The sequence below is a fragment of the Musa acuminata genome, chromosome BXJ3-10 (genome assembly GCF_036884655.1).
Source record: "Musa acuminata AAA Group cultivar baxijiao chromosome BXJ3-10, Cavendish_Baxijiao_AAA, whole genome shotgun sequence".
NCBI classification, from domain to species: domain Eukaryota; kingdom Viridiplantae; phylum Streptophyta; class Magnoliopsida; order Zingiberales; family Musaceae; genus Musa; species Musa acuminata.
Window position 1 is genome coordinate 33,290,236 of NC_088358.1, and position 15,648 is coordinate 33,305,883.

At 39.1% G+C, this 15,648-nt stretch overlaps 2 protein-coding genes across 3 annotated transcripts; one reads left to right on the plus strand and one right to left on the minus strand.

The window, feature by feature from the left end:
- LOC135651640 (KH domain-containing protein HEN4-like) lies at positions 1 to 9,992 on the minus strand. Its single transcript, XM_065171880.1, has 7 exons — positions 9,240 to 9,992; positions 4,080 to 4,475; positions 3,719 to 3,967; positions 2,124 to 2,489; positions 1,012 to 1,088; positions 827 to 938; positions 1 to 354 (listed from the first exon to the last, which is right to left on the minus strand). Exons 1-7 carry the CDS (start codon positions 9,924 to 9,926, stop codon positions 211 to 213), a joined length of 2,031 nt encoding a protein of 676 aa, XP_065027952.1. The 5' UTR covers positions 9,927 to 9,992; the 3' UTR covers positions 1 to 210.
- Positions 9,993 to 11,361: 1,369 nt separating this feature from the next.
- Positions 11,362 to 15,644, plus strand: LOC135651349 (beta-glucuronosyltransferase GlcAT14A-like). Of its 2 annotated transcripts, XM_065171400.1 has the most exons (5): positions 11,362 to 11,817; positions 11,976 to 12,797; positions 14,214 to 14,289; positions 14,380 to 14,495; positions 14,745 to 15,644. In XM_065171400.1, exons 2-5 carry the CDS (start codon positions 12,203 to 12,205, stop codon positions 15,275 to 15,277), a joined length of 1,320 nt encoding a protein of 439 aa, XP_065027472.1. In that variant the 5' UTR covers positions 11,362 to 11,817; positions 11,976 to 12,202; the 3' UTR covers positions 15,278 to 15,644. The 2 variants fall into 2 exon arrangements, with proteins under 2 accessions (XP_065027472.1, XP_065027471.1); XM_065171399.1 differs by having other exon boundaries at positions 11,362 to 12,797.
- Positions 15,645 to 15,648: the final 4 nt, after the last annotated feature.

The following is a 15,648-nucleotide window of genomic DNA, read 5'->3' on the forward strand; positions in this document are numbered from 1 at the left end:
TTGATGAAAGAATATATATCCATAAATATATAAACAACTTCATGCAAACCTTTCCAGTCGCAAAAAGCGGATCCTGCAAATTAGCAGATGCCTATTAAAAAGCAACAGCCACATACCACACCTCTTGAGCCAGCAAAATGGGGCAAGCATAGATTCACAGCAAAAACCTCCTAATATTCAAGACTGAGAAAGTCACCAACCACAAAAACCTCAGTTGTGCTCTAGCCCACATAAGATAAAAGCATGGAGAAGACTTTGCGCAGTTCGGGTCTGCTCGATGGTCCCAGATATGGTGACCGCTCCTTCGGTGGCCCCAGGATTTGGATCACGGACTGCAACCTTTGCCCCTGATATCTGAAGTAACAAAACAAATGTCAATAATGGAACTGGGGTAAGCTTCAACACCCTGCAGTTTCCTAAACTCAAAAAACTGATGGACATCGAACTTTTTCATGGGAACACAAAGGGGAGCTTGATTGTGTCTAAAGGTCTACAAAGTATATAATATCCCTATTCAGGTGGAACACAATTTATACAACTATAGAGATTGTGAATAAATTGTGCTCCTCTTCTTCTTTTCTGAGTAGATTGTGCTCCTTCGTAGTATATATTATTGAATGTAACTTCCAAGAAGCTCTTGGAGGTGTCTTTCTTACTGTAACGACTTCTTGATTAAAATGAAACCACGATAACAAATTTGAAGGAACAAATAGGTCTGTTTGATATGATGATATAGATGGAAGATTGACAGAAGAAACAAGTGATCATGATTTTATTTGCACAATTATTGCTAAAATGCAAAAAGAAAGGTGACCTTATGATATACCTCTCTTAAGTCAGCAAGGTTACTGCCATTATCACCATAAACAAATCCAAGATATTGCTGAGGAACTACAACTTCAACAGTTTTGCTTCTTACTACATTTGCCTGGCTGCCACTGCACATCGACATCCAAATATCAAATATAATCATGTCTAACGAGAGTGCCAGAGTCAAGAACTTGACAATACCTTCCAATCAGCCCACTTTCAAAATCTAAGCTTGTTCCAGCATCCTGATTTCTTCTGGTATTTCCACTATTCACTACCTATAGAAAATAGTGTATCACAGCCTGAGTTTCTTAAAACTTGAATAAGAATTTTCAAGATCCATTTCTTTTAGAACACTTAATGGACATATGGCTGCAGACATTCAGTTGACACTGTCAACTGAATTGATTATATGCCAATATCTCTGTATTTTGTGAAGTTATTTTCTCTACATGCATGCTTTCACAGTTAGTTGCATGTTCATATTTCCAAAAATCTGAATGTAAAACCAAAAGTCATACTACATGATAATGAATGAAATCGTGACTCTGTTAAATATTTAAAAGCAACTAACTGATGCCGTCTACATCCTGATGACCATTTCTACAAAATTCTCCATCTGATTAATTCTCTCACCTCCTAAAACTAAAGCACAGGTTGTCAGTTTAATTCATCACCCTTGATTACCATAGTCCATAGACCTTAACGACGTGTTTATAAATATGTAGCAATATGTCAAGAAAGTATTACAAACGAAGAAAAATGAGGTAATAATTACTTATCTCATCAAATCTTGTGGTTCTCTGAGAACTGCCAAAGCAAGTTGATTGTTATAATATAAACAATTCTCCTATAAGTTGAATGACAATTTAAAACTTAGCAGTTTTAAATATTAGATCATTATTGACAGCATTATATCATATTTAACGGCATGTTCTACTTTTCCCTTAAAAAACTTTAACATTGAATTGCTCTTTTTTTGGCAGCAATTTTCTATAACCAAATCAGAATTGTATGGTACGTAGACAGCAGATGGTGCGTTAAAACAGGTCAAAAAATATAAATTTAATTGGATGGAGTGGATCTTTGCTTATAATAAAATATAACCATGTTTAACAAGGTCTGGTTGTCATGCTTTCTATAGTCAACATTTACACTACACTTCGACCTAATAATATCACATTAGCTCTGTTTGGTAGCAGATGCACTAAATTGTTAAGGGTCACGTAACATGATTATTGTCTCTATTTTGAAGACTAAGATAGATTCAATGCTATCCCTGTGTACATTTCACACAAGCCAAATAGCCTTACCTCAGGAGTCAATGTAGGGGCAGCACAATCAGTGGCAGGGGGGCAAGGTCTTGTTGTCTCATTGCCATAAGAACCTCGATCAACCCCAAGTTGATCTACACTTTGTGAGACAGGATGTTGCCTATCTAGAGTGTTGTGAAAACCAACAGCATGATCTGCACTATCAGAAATACTTACTGGGGGGTTAGTTCCGGAAGGGGTCAGTTCATGTCTGGCTGTAGGCAAAACAAAAGGCATTTCATATGTTGCATGAGCCGACTGGCCTATTCCCGCACTTGAATAAGTTTTGAACGGGAAGATAATATCCCGAATCCTGCTAGTAATTAGAAGCAATGCATCCTGAACAGACTGAAACGTACCTGTTACCTGCCAATAAGCATCAAATAATTTAGTTGTTGCAGCCAATGTCGACTTACTACTGATCCATTCCTTTCGTTTCCACAAACAACCTAGACTTTTCATTTCCACACAAGCCTCAAATTTTAACAATTTGTTGCAATGTAGTATTTTCAATTTTGTCTAAACAGAACATAAGATTCTTGAAACTATAGTAAATGAAGCAAAACTAAACTAACAATGGAAGACAAAAATTAAATTATGAAGCACAAGGATTCAAGTCTTAGTCTGACAGCAATTTCAATAAATCAGTCAAATTAGTTGGTACCATTCGAACTAGTCGGTATCAGAATTGACATTACAATAAAATCAGCTTATATAAGTTATGTCTATTTGGTCAAATGTGACTCCCAATTGTCTAAATAAAGCAGAATAGATTCAGAATGGATTCACCTAGCATACAAATTTGTGCTCATACAAATTTGTGCTCAACGGTACCACTTTATATATAGATGAACAGAAGACAGACCTCAGCTTTTCTTTCCAAATTGTTACAAATGTGGGTCTGATTAGCTTAAAGATCTTATATACAATTGAAATACCAGAGTCAGGGCATATTCTCTGAATGTTTATGAGTAAGAAACATGCATGCAGAACATGAGAAAAGCTTTGTTCTTGTCATAATTAAAGAACAGGTTCACTATCAACAGTAAAATAGGAACAATATTATGAGAATGTGTAGTAGGCATGACAAATTACAGAAGCATAGTCTCAGAAAATAATTGCATGACAAACTAGCGCACAAACTTTTGACACTTAAATATGATCGAGTATAAAAATGTTAGAAGACACAGCAACTTAAACCATCACACACTTGACCAATAAAGTGTGGAAGACTTAGTGAAGATAATTCAATTATGGGATCATATTTCACTGATAAAGAGCATCATGGGAATTTTAAAGATGATAAACTATCATTTTATGTAACACACAGTATTCACTGATTATCAACTGAGGTGTCATAAAAAAGGCCAAGGTTAGTCATAAGTTGAAAATTTCTAAAAAATTCACTCACAAATTCATTTAAAGGCCGTTAGTTGCAAACAGCAATCAAGTGTCACTTGCCAACCACAAGACAACATGCATGTGAACAATGGAGGAATCAAAGATCTCCATTTGCAATAGGTATAATGGGTCAAAAATATGAATTACAGCTAACAAAGGAAAAAATACACAAGTATGGAAGAAGATGAGGCTACCTGAACAACTTCATCATTTGGTTGAGCACATCTGGGAACTTGTTCCTTCAAAAAGATCCGGATACTAGCCCCAGTAGCTCGTCTCATTTCAGCAATTACTGCACCACCTTTACCTAATAAACATCCAATTTGGTGTGAAGGAACAAGCAGTCTTGCAGCCACAGCAGAGCCTTTGTCAAGCATCTCTGAAAGTCTAGAATGAACACGAAGTACAGCATCTTGCGCAGGAGATCGACATAATTCTGAAATCTGCACTATGGCAACTACAATGAATCAAGACATCAAATTACACATACATACCAACAATATTCCAAATTAATAAAGTATTATACCGATAATTTGATGATTTTCTTTCACAAACCTCATGTGCAGATATTGTAATAACCCTTTCATCTGAATCTGACACAGGGTCTGCAATCTTAATTGAAGCACCAGTTTCATTTTGCATTGTCCGAATAACAATACCGCCTTTCCCAATAATGCTCCAAACTTTGTCATTTGAGCATAGCATTCTAAATACAACCTCAACCTTCCTCTGGCTGGATGGACTGATTTCTGCTCCTGGATTTGGTGCATGACCTCTAAAATGATACTCTGATACATGAGGGCTGGGCAAGTAGTTCCAATGAGCATAAGGGTCCATAGGTACAAGGGGAACAGTTCTGGCAGAACTAGTCGGTTCTGTCCTCTGGTAGTCTTGTAAACAACTCGACACAGATAGAAGAGCTTTCTTTACAGAAGAGAAACTCCCACTTATCTGACAGTAAGAACTAATAGGTGTAAGTACATGTAAAGAAGCAGAATAAAAAAGTTCAAAACGGAAGCTATTTTGTTAGGCTTCCACCCATGGGACCTACTTATTAGGAATAAGGCTATAAGAAAATGTAATTTCTTTTTGTTAATAACATCAAAAAGGTCCAGAAAGATTGTATACATCTTATCACCTACTTCAGCTATGCTTTCATTCTCAATTCAATGTTACCAAAGCTGCATTCTACATTCTATATTGGTCTTATTGATATCAAAATCCTCAATTTCTGAAATTTGTATTCGTATTTCCAACTTAAGGAGGGTTCTTAATCCATTGTCATTAAACAAAATAATATATCAGAATCAACCAAAGAATTTCATCCTAAATATGTTTTGTAGTTTATAAGCTCATTGGAAGCAAAAGAATTCTGTGGGAATCAAGATTCACAATTAAAAAATAACTAATTCGGATTGACATCCAGATAACTTCCTGAAGAAATCCTGTATTTCATATCATTAATCTTAGGCTGTATTCTCAAGCCACTTCTTTATACACACTAGTCCAGATTAATTAAGTCAACATTATGCCTCGCTTCTAGTATGCCATATCCTGACATAGCCATTTTTTGTTTAAAAAAACTGGGTGTTACAGGGAGGATAGATCTATCAAAGTTTATGCTGGCTAATAATTTCCTGACACAATCTTTCTTTCTCCAAACTAAGACTAATATTAAGGGCATGACGTTCACATCAGAAAGGTCCTAATAAAGTTCTTGCATGTAAAATTATGCAATATGTACAGGTGTTCAAATGAGTCAAATCAAATATGTAGTCTTTAGCATTAAACTCAATGTGAAATACATATATGACATAATCAAATGGCAAAATGAAGAGTTGATATGGCCCTATGATAATCACCCGCATATATTTTGCTAACGATCTTGCTTATCATCCATCATTAATGAAGGTTCAATTAAATGTATTAAGCTTTAAATAATTTACTCTGAGACCACTGGATGTTCTGGTAATGCTTGCAAAGAAGTGCTTTCTTGGGAGACTTTAATGAGCTAAATAGAGCTAGAATGTTTGCTGCTTCATTATCAGAAAGATAAACTCCCACTCAGATATCTTGAAATCCCAGTTGCATCTACTAAACTTAATTAAAACAAGGGACATCAGAGCAAGATACACTAAAAGCTAATAAGTGACTTGCTTGTCCTATCCTCGAAAGAAAATAGCACATGAACTTTTATCAACCCAGAGAAAGCATATGACAATAACAAAAAATATGGCCAACTGCTGAGCGGTAAATGAACACCTTAAAATGACATTTTGACAAAATGTAAAAATGTAGCAAAAGGATTTCTTTTCTGCACTTTGACTAATTATTTATGCTTAAGAGGACGGAATCAAGTACCTGCAAGGTTTCTTTCTCATTGTATGTGCTTCAATTCTATCTAGTCTACACCCAACATAGAAAATGTCTGATAGCAGATATCTACTCTGCACAAATCTGGTCATATATGAATTCACACAATGTAAATTGAGCTGGTCCTTGTTATGCATCATTTACATTTAATGGTAGTCTTCAATTAATGTCTCTCAGCCCTCTAATTGGCATTTGATATGATAAGAATTTGGTTTAAAAATTGCAAAAGTTAAACAAGCAAAGTTCACAATTGTAAGGTTCCACATTTTCTTACCTGGTGACCAAGGCTCTTACCTATAAGGCTACATCATTGATCCTCCCCATAGTCTGCATTTGTGGACTACTAGGATGAATAGTGCCCTCTAATTGACATTTCTTATTATAAGAATTTGCTGTAAAAGTTAAACAATTAAAGTTGCTCCTTTGCTACCTGAGTGACCAAGGTTTTAGTCGTGGAAATAGCCCGTCCAAGGTCCATCATTGATCCTCCTATAGTCCGCATTGGTGGGGTTTTTAGTGCACTAAGCCATTCTTTTAAAGTTTGTAATAGATCATGTTAAGATGTGGAAAAATGACTATACAATAGTCCATATCTGTCTGCCCTGAACTACGAAGATATTAGAGTAGACTGTTCATATGATAGAAGAGTCAAAAGTCTAAAGTCTAAACCATTTGGTTCTCATGAAATGCAGCATTTCATATTTCATCATATCAGCAATAAGAATCTTGCAGATCAATGGTTGGATTAAACAGGCCAACAAGCAGAAGCTTTAGTTTACACTAATTAAAATCTACTCGGAAATCACCATCCAGCATAGGATGTATTTGGAATTGTCAATTGATGATTACAAGACTACTCAATCAATTAGAACCGTCAATTGTGTATACGCAATCAGTTTCGGATGGCTTCTTTGCTAATCATGTTAACAAAAAGATCCTACTCCTACAAGGTGTTCAGAAGAAGATGTAATCTTCTCCTTGGTTATAGGTTACTTATCTTTTTCCCTTGCCTATGGCTATGCAATTTAATTTCAGAAGTGGAAAAGATCTTGTGGTATGATGAACTATGACATCCATGATGAAATATCAAATGACCACAACTAAAATGTTCTGTCGTTAATAAAGATCTTTTCAGATCTAAAATCATCCTTTATCCTATCAGTGTTCATTCATCAAGGATTTCTCTAAGCACCCATTTAGAGTAAATCTTGTAAAATCCATTGAAGCAGCAATGTTACATGACCCATTACCCTAGTTACTTTCCTATGTATAAAACAATATGCTTCCACAGTTCTAAAACCAAAACACGCATGTGTTATGTACACATGACTATATATATATATATATATACATACATATATATATGTATATGTATAAATATGTATATGTATGTATATATATGTATATATATATATATATATATGTGTGTGTATATATATATATGTATATATATATATATATATATGTATATATATTACATATATATATGTATATATATATAACAGAATATAAGAAAAAGCTTCAAGATGCAACTTCATTGAAAATCAATAAACGAAACAAAGCCCATCAAGAAATGTCACTGATAAAGCACAAGGAACAGTAGGAAGATTATGTAAAGTTTCAAGTACTTTGAAGTTTGAAGAAAGCTATCAGTAATGCACATGCATCTGCGCATGCACACACAGTCACACACACACTTCTAGTTATGCAAGTGATCCAAAGAAAGCATGCAAATCCTCATGCAAACCTCTTTTATTATGAAACTAATAACGGATTAACCTCCAGAAGACCTTATACAAGCACGGCATATACTCGAGGGACGAAAGGGAATGCAAAAGGGCAGGCATATTGAATAAAAGAAATAACTAGGGCACGTCAGAGAGGATAAATTATAATTTTACTTTGTTTCTTAGGAATAGAAAATGAATAAAATGTTCCTCCCTAAAATCACACAGCTAACTGCCTATGACAATGGGTGTACCAGATGCTCATTGCAATCAGTTCATTACCCCTTGAGGAAGATGAAACTAAGGATGTCTTCCTGTCTAACAATGTTTGCATCACATAAAGCATTAAATCTGCATAGGAATAAAGGAAAGCCTTAGTGTGCAAAACCAGTGCATTAGATCGACTCTGGTCATCCAAGTCGTAAAGAAATTGTCCCAAAACCCACCCTCAAAAAAATCGACAGGGTTGGTTTTCCAAATATTAATTACATGTTCACTTTCCCCTCACTATCCATTTGTGTATTTGCTTCACATGCATCATGACTAGTCGCATCCATTTGAACATATAATAAATCATTTTTTTATCCCGTAAAATCAAATCTCAAAATATAATGGAGAAAAACCCTTCTTCAAGATTCAAATAGAGAACCTCTTCTAGAAGAAGAGGCATCTCATTTCTACATAGTTTCTTCAGTCATATTTTTATTTTAGCTACAAAAAAAAATGAATATAAGCACTCTAAGAAACCTTCTACTCATTTCACGAACATGTTTTCCCAACCATAAGATGCGGTGCTTCTTTCATGGACTGAAGCTTTTCATTTAGTATTTTGCATTTACGGCACATGGTTTCAGGCTTTCAGAAACCCTGACTCTTTTTTGGCAACAGAGACAAAAATGGCAGTAGGCAGAAACATACAGTAATAATCATTAATATGATTACAGAATGAACAACTTCTTAAGTTTGGGATCTGGCATGCTGCAGAATCCAAAACTGCAAAAGAACAAAAGCAAATGAATGATAATAATGTCATCCTTCTATTGGATATGAACACTGATTTTTCCTACACTATTGGAAGTGGGCATTTAGATATAACATTTTAAAAGAACATAGCCAATTCATTGAATCACTTGATATGAATAGATGATAAACTGCATAGATATAGATAGATTGGTCTCACGGTGAAGAATCTTATCTTATATGAGATCACAAACGACAGGGTAGAAGAATATTACCTAACATACAACTCTAGTTCTCTATCTCTTGTTACTTTCTCCTCTTAAAGTAGGACCTGTGAACACTAAAATCGAATGTTAAGAACTGCCCATCAACAAGTAAGAGATCTAACACAGACAGAGACATAATTACTAATATGGAACCGCAATAAGATTTTCATAGGCCAAGTAATTCAGGGGTTTCTACATAATGTATTACCTAAAAAATGCACCTGTCAGTTATTGCACAGTAAGCTTCATCAATGCTCGATGATTACAGTGGAGGAAAAATAGAGTCTTCTAATGCATGCCAACATGCAAGACTATTCACTTGGCGTTTGAGTGTAAGAAAACATGATAACCAAGCACAATAAAAAAAAAAAAAACCAACAGCTACTCACATGGATCAGCTCATCACCAGCAGAGGCACATGTTGGCACCTGATCCTTCCCAAAAACCCTAACTTGAGCTCCACTCCCCTGTCTGATCTTCTCGACAACTTTCCCACCTTTCCCTAGAACGGAACCTACTTGGTTGCCCTGCGCCAGCAGCCGGCAAAGTACCAACCCATGCATTCCCTTCTCCTTGGTGCCTCCTCCTCCATCAATTCCCTCCCCAAGCCCGTCCTCGTCCACCCTAAGTATCCGCTCAAAAACCCTAATCAACGCGCGCTGAGCCGGCGAGGCATCCGCCTCCGCCTCTCCTCCGCCGGCCTCCGCCCACCTCTTCGGCTGGGCCTCGGCGACAACAACGACCACGCGTTCGTCCGAGCCAGGGACGGGGTCCTCGACGCGGATCCTGGCACCGGTCTCCTCCCGGCACCGGCGTAGGAAGGCGCCACCCTTGCCAACGACGCCGCCGGACTTGTCACCGGGGCAAAGGATACGGAATACGATCTGGACGGAGGAAGGCTTCAGCGGGGGAGGGGACCGGAAGGGGACCCTGGCGGAGGGGGGGTGGCGGCGCTTGGACGCGGAAGCAGAGGAGGATGAGGAGGAGGAAGGGGAGGGGGAGGCGGGGTTGGGCTCGCCGGCAGCAGCAGCGGCGACGGCGGAGGATAGGTCGAGGGGGCGCTTGGGGCCTTCCATGGGTGCCACTGCTTCCACCACCCCTCTCGTCAACTACCAAACCCTCGTTTTGCTACACGTGGATACACCGCTTAGACTCACATGTTATCGTCGGCAAAGCATCGAACATTACGCCCGCATCATTCGCATCCAACTCCTGATGTATTATCCACCGTTGAAATGAAGATTGATTTGAGATATCCATCCACGTTAAATGAGCAAGTCAGCTTATCAGATCGGGTAATGAAATAATCTTATTAATGTTTAGAATTTAGTTTCTTTTTCCCAATTTTATGGTGTAAGAACTCAAATCACAAATAATATATGTTATTTTTGGCTAAATCATGCATGTTTGAACTCGATGATCATGTCAACTTTAGAAATTCCATCCTTAAAGAATGATAAAGAACTCCAGACGGGCCCAAAGTCAAAGAGGAAACTGCAGCCTTTTAATTTCTTAATGTTTGGATTAATGATCCAATAATCACGCAGGTATAACCTCAGCGAGACTATCTCGCAGTCCACTGGTCAACGCACGCCACCGCCGGCCACAAAGGAGTTGGGAACGAGCGCCTTTCTTTTATTTATTATAAGCCACCAAGTCCTTTTCCTAGTAGACTACAATTTTTTTCTATGGAACATGAGGTTGGACTGATTGATCCATCCACCAGCCAAACGATGCAATATTCCAAGATTGCGTGTCTCGGACCATTTGTTGTTTTGCATCCTTCAGTCAAAAGTTGATGATGCATCGACCAGTCATTTGATTCCACGAAGAAGACCGAGAAACATGAGCTTCCCAGGAGGGAAACAGGTCCCGTCGCATGATGTGTATCCTCTGTCTTCGTCTCCTTTGTCTTCTTTAAGAAACGACACTTCTGACAAAATTGAAACGCCGTCTTTTGTCGTTTGTTCAAGAGAAGCGAACGGTTCACTAAGATGAGACGTAATCTCCATGAGTAGGAAGCTTAAGCTACACTGATGTCTCCAAACCTCACGGTTTCATAAACTACACCGATTCAGTCGGCAGTGGTTTGCCGCAGAGCAGTATGTGTGCTTGAAGTTGATCGCCTGTTGGTATGATTCGACAGTATTAATCCGAGCATCGAGTATGTCGGAATATTTTCAGATGAACAAGTCTGAATCGAAACTATCGAAAAAGATGCGACCTGTGTCCATGAACTTGCGTTGATTTTGTGCCCGATCATGGTGGAGTGACGATTATCTACTGCTTAGTTCTGCTACGGAGGTGGAGAATTTATTTGCCGACGGTTGGCTGTCACCGGCAATTCCTGAGTGGAAGAGTTCGCTCGGACGAAGAGACGATCCTGTTATACGTAATGGTATTATTAGTACGTGAAGTTGATGAATCCGACATTGTTTATATCAGCCGTTATTAACAAGGTGGGAGGGATCGCAGAACAACCACCCCGGCGAGGAATGATGACACCTACCTCTCTCCTCTCTCCTCTCTCTCTGTCTCTGTCTCTGCGCTCCGTACAGTGCTGTGGACCCCTGTTCTCTCCCATTGTCCGTGAACGAAAGGCAGGGAGGAGGACTGGAGCGGAACCACGTCGAATTCCTTGGCCCCTCACGGTCCTGTGTCCTCTTTGCTGTTCCAGATCGCAAAGCTCACACCTTGACCCTGCTTCGGTGCTTCTTCGTCTTCGATCGTTTCTAATACTAGCGTCCCTTCCCAACCCCCGTCCGACGCGTTTTGATCCGCTTTGGATCCGATTTCTTGGCCATCGTCCCCGAATAGGACGGTTTTCTCGGGAAATATCTCGCCGTTCCGCTCGCTAAATCCGCGGTGAGCGCGCCGAGGGATCACGGCTGTCCGCGAGGTGCGCACGATTCCCCCACCGGTGCCCCCGCTTGCGTCTTTGAACAAAACTCCGCCTTTCTTACCCAGGTATGCCCATTTCCTGAGTACGAGCGTTGACTCCGATCAAAGGTTGCGTCTTGCGGTCTTTTTTCTCTGTTGGAATTTTCTCCTCGCCCCAGTCTTCTTATTGGCCGATTTAGATCGGTCTATATCTCTTCTTGTTGTGGTAAATCTTTTTTCGTTAGAAAAATCGAAGTCTTGGATAATCATCAATTTGTTGGAGTCGGCGGTAACTTCCTGGAAAAGATTGATCTTGCGGCTATTTCCGATGATCCAAGCGCTAATTAGGAAGTTGCTCGCCCGACTCATGTTGCAAAGAGAGGGGAACTTCTGTGCTTCCGTCTTTGGATCATACTAGTTCGGAGATGTCGTCTGATTCTTTCCATTTGGTTGGAACTTGCATTCGTGGAGGATGATAGAATCTTTTGTGAACACTTGGAGGCGTCTGATGCACAAAATTGGTGGTAATAATTGGATAGTGAACTCGAGTTGTCAGATGAGGCTCCTCAAGTTTTCCCCGAGGATCGTCATCGTGGTGTTGGTTGTTGCTGCATCGATCTTAGGAGTTCTTACCCATTCTTTTCTGCAAGGAGGAGCATGGATTGCTGCTGACCAGAAACTTGGACTAGTTGTTGGACCTTTGTTGAAGGGGCCTGCTGATCCCCCGGTTTTTGCATATTGGATATCGGGCACCGGCAGCGAAGGTCAGAAGATGCTGAGGCTGTTGAAGGCAGTGTATCACCCGAGGAACCGATATCTTCTCCACCTAGATGCAGGTTCCTCAGCTGTTGAGAGGAGCAACCTGGCACGCTCGGTTCAATCCGAAAGGCTCTTCAGAGCTTTCAGAAATGTCAATGTCATCGGCCAAAGTTATGCAGTCGATCGAACAGGTCCATCAGTACTTGCTGCAACACTTCATGGGGCTGCAGTTCTGCTCAGGCTTAATGCTGATTGGGACTGGTTCATTACCTTAAGTGCTTCGGATTATCCACTTGTTACCCAAGACGGTGAGAGTTTGCATTTTTGCTTTATGCTAACAGCTGATCTTTTTCTGTGTAGGTTGTTATTTTTACTTCTATTGATTTATGTAGCATTTCATTTGCTTACTGCAATGGAGTAGTTCTTAAACCATATATTAGCTTGAAATTAACAATCAGAGACATTCCTCAGATGCCTCCTGGTTTACTTCTGCATGATCTCTAAAAGAACATATGAAACTAATGAGTATGAGGGGTTGCCTTTGCGAGTAAGGATTTTTATCATGAAGAAAATTTATGTCCTTTCTCTAGCATTAATAGCAGCAACAATTGCTACTAAGATTTGATATCTGATTATAGTGTCCTGTTGCTTGGAGCCTTTGTGCCTATTAGCATTCTTGCATGACTGTATAAGATACAATGATCTCGTGCAGTTGTTGCCCATATCCGAGCTTTTTCCATGTGGTGATGATGGCCTTTGCTTTATTAAGGTACAGCAACATGAGCAGTTGTTCTAATTGTGGTTGTTGTTTGAGCTTCAGAAGAGAAGACTAGTGGAATATGAATTTGTCTTCGATTAAGATTCTAGCAACTCACCTGCCTATCATATGTTGTCCAAACAATCTCAAATAAAAAAGGAAGAAAAGATATGTATGAGCAACCTTATCTTCATCACTGCAGGTACGAATGCTCTCATCCTTATTTAATGTTCGAGTAGTGGACATTGCAGTGGTGGATCTTAAAACAAGCTGATTATGACTTGTAATTCAGGGTGAGAACAGGCCTACATGATTAAACCCTAAATCTGATGAGAACTCCAAGGCTTAATGCGGAAGATTAGGATCAATCTAAGAACATGAATAAGTGAGTTTGCGTGGGCAACATCCTAAGTCATTACACATCACAACTCTTTTGCAAGTGAATCCAGTTTTGCTATTACTCTTTGTAAATTAATTGGTTCCTTCTTTTTCCCCTTTCAGCAACTTTTCTTTCAAGTGAAGCAAATCTAACCTGCTACCAATCCCTGAATTTTGACGTTCTGAGTTTGACACCTTTACACCTTTCTAGAAAACATCATTTATGTGTCTTTGAAGTATCTTTTGTGGGAAGACTATTTTTATTTTATTGGTTAGAAACAGAATTGACAGAGAAGGCCTTATAGGCTCATTGTCAGAGACAGAGCTTTCTTGAATTATGGTTACAATGTCAAGATATGTAATGCCAAATTTATCAGACATGATAGATCTTCTCAGACTTCTGCCAGAAAAAACTTAATATATATGCTTTCTGGTTTGAATTTATGTTGGAGTCAGAAATATTCTATCGTAGAGAATATGTAACCCGTGTCTGTAGCATTGAAACTCCATGTTTATGCTATTTACTCATCAACCAGATATCTCTGTCTTGTATCTTTCGTTCTCCTTATTTTCTTCATTGCAATGGCAGATCTTCTTCATGTTTTCGCTTCTTTGCCCCGGAATCTGAACTTCATTGATCACACCAGTGATCTTGGTTGGAAAGAGTGAGGCTAGCTCCAATATCTAAGACTATTTTTGTATTTATTTGTGTTCTTAAGTAGCTCTTTAATTTGTGATGAACTTTTTTGATGTAGGTATGCTAGGTTTGACAAAATTGTCGTAGACCCCAGTCTTTACATGGACAAGAATTCCCAATTGCTTATTTCGTCAGGAACACGTAAAACACCAGATGCTTTTAAGATATTCACAGGTATTTACATTTGGTTCTTTTCGCTTTGTTCACCAGTCCTATATCCTTTTCTCCGTTTGATTTCTTTTTTGAATCTTAAGCATGTTGTCATTATAAGTGTCCATACATTTGGGACTGAAGTCTAGCATGACGATCAAATTATCTCCCAATTTTTATTTACATTCTAAGTGTTGGCCCAACCACCTTAAGGTCATCAAGTGTTTTACCGTCGAGATGGTAATGGCTTATCCTTTCTTTTACACGAAACAGGTTCTCCATGGGTGATTCTTAGCAGAGCTTTTGTGGAGCATTGCATTCAGGGTCCCGATAACCTCCCTCGGAAATTACTCATGTACTTTGCGAATGTAGCCTACTCAATGGAATCCTACTTTCAAACTGTGATCTGCAACTCTCCCGAGTTCCAAAACACAACGGTCAATAATGATCTGAGATACATAGTTTGGGACAACCCACCAGGATTGGAGCCTCTCTTTCTTAACCAAACACACTTCAAGGCCATGATAAAGAGCAGAGCAGCTTTCGCTAGGAAGTTTGTGGAAGATGATCCAGTGCTGAAGAAGGTGGATAAGAGGATACTAAAGCGTGTGCAAAGTGGAGTTGGTTTTGGACAGTGGTGCTCGACCCGACCTGGAAACAAGAAGAACAAGTCGAAAGGTGATGCCTGTTTAAGCTGGGGTGACATCAACGTCGTTAAGCCAGGTCCATCGGCGACGAGGTTAAAAAGCTTGGTCGCGGAGCTCATTTCAGAGGACAAGCTGTATTCGGACCAGTGTAAATTTTGATGAGATGACCTGCTATGATTCAGCGATTTGGCTCGTCGCTCTAAGAATCATTGTACAATCATTTGCAGCGTGCAGTTGATGAACCAGCATCCATCATGTCAAATTGTTGTTGTGATTAGTGCAGCCTACATCATGTGTTTAGTGATTTGGGTAATCATCATGCGACAGGTTTCGATTCAAGGTCCCATGCCCTAGAAGAAGTGATACGGACTCTTTTAGTATCCTTTATATAGATTTATGTTAGAGCATTTCGAGTCACTTTACACTGTAGATGGGTGGAGGGGGATAAGAAGGAGAATGTAAACACAATTGCTTCTTAAGCATTCAAATGTGTCTTTGAATGTCACATTGATTGTTTGCATGACTATTAG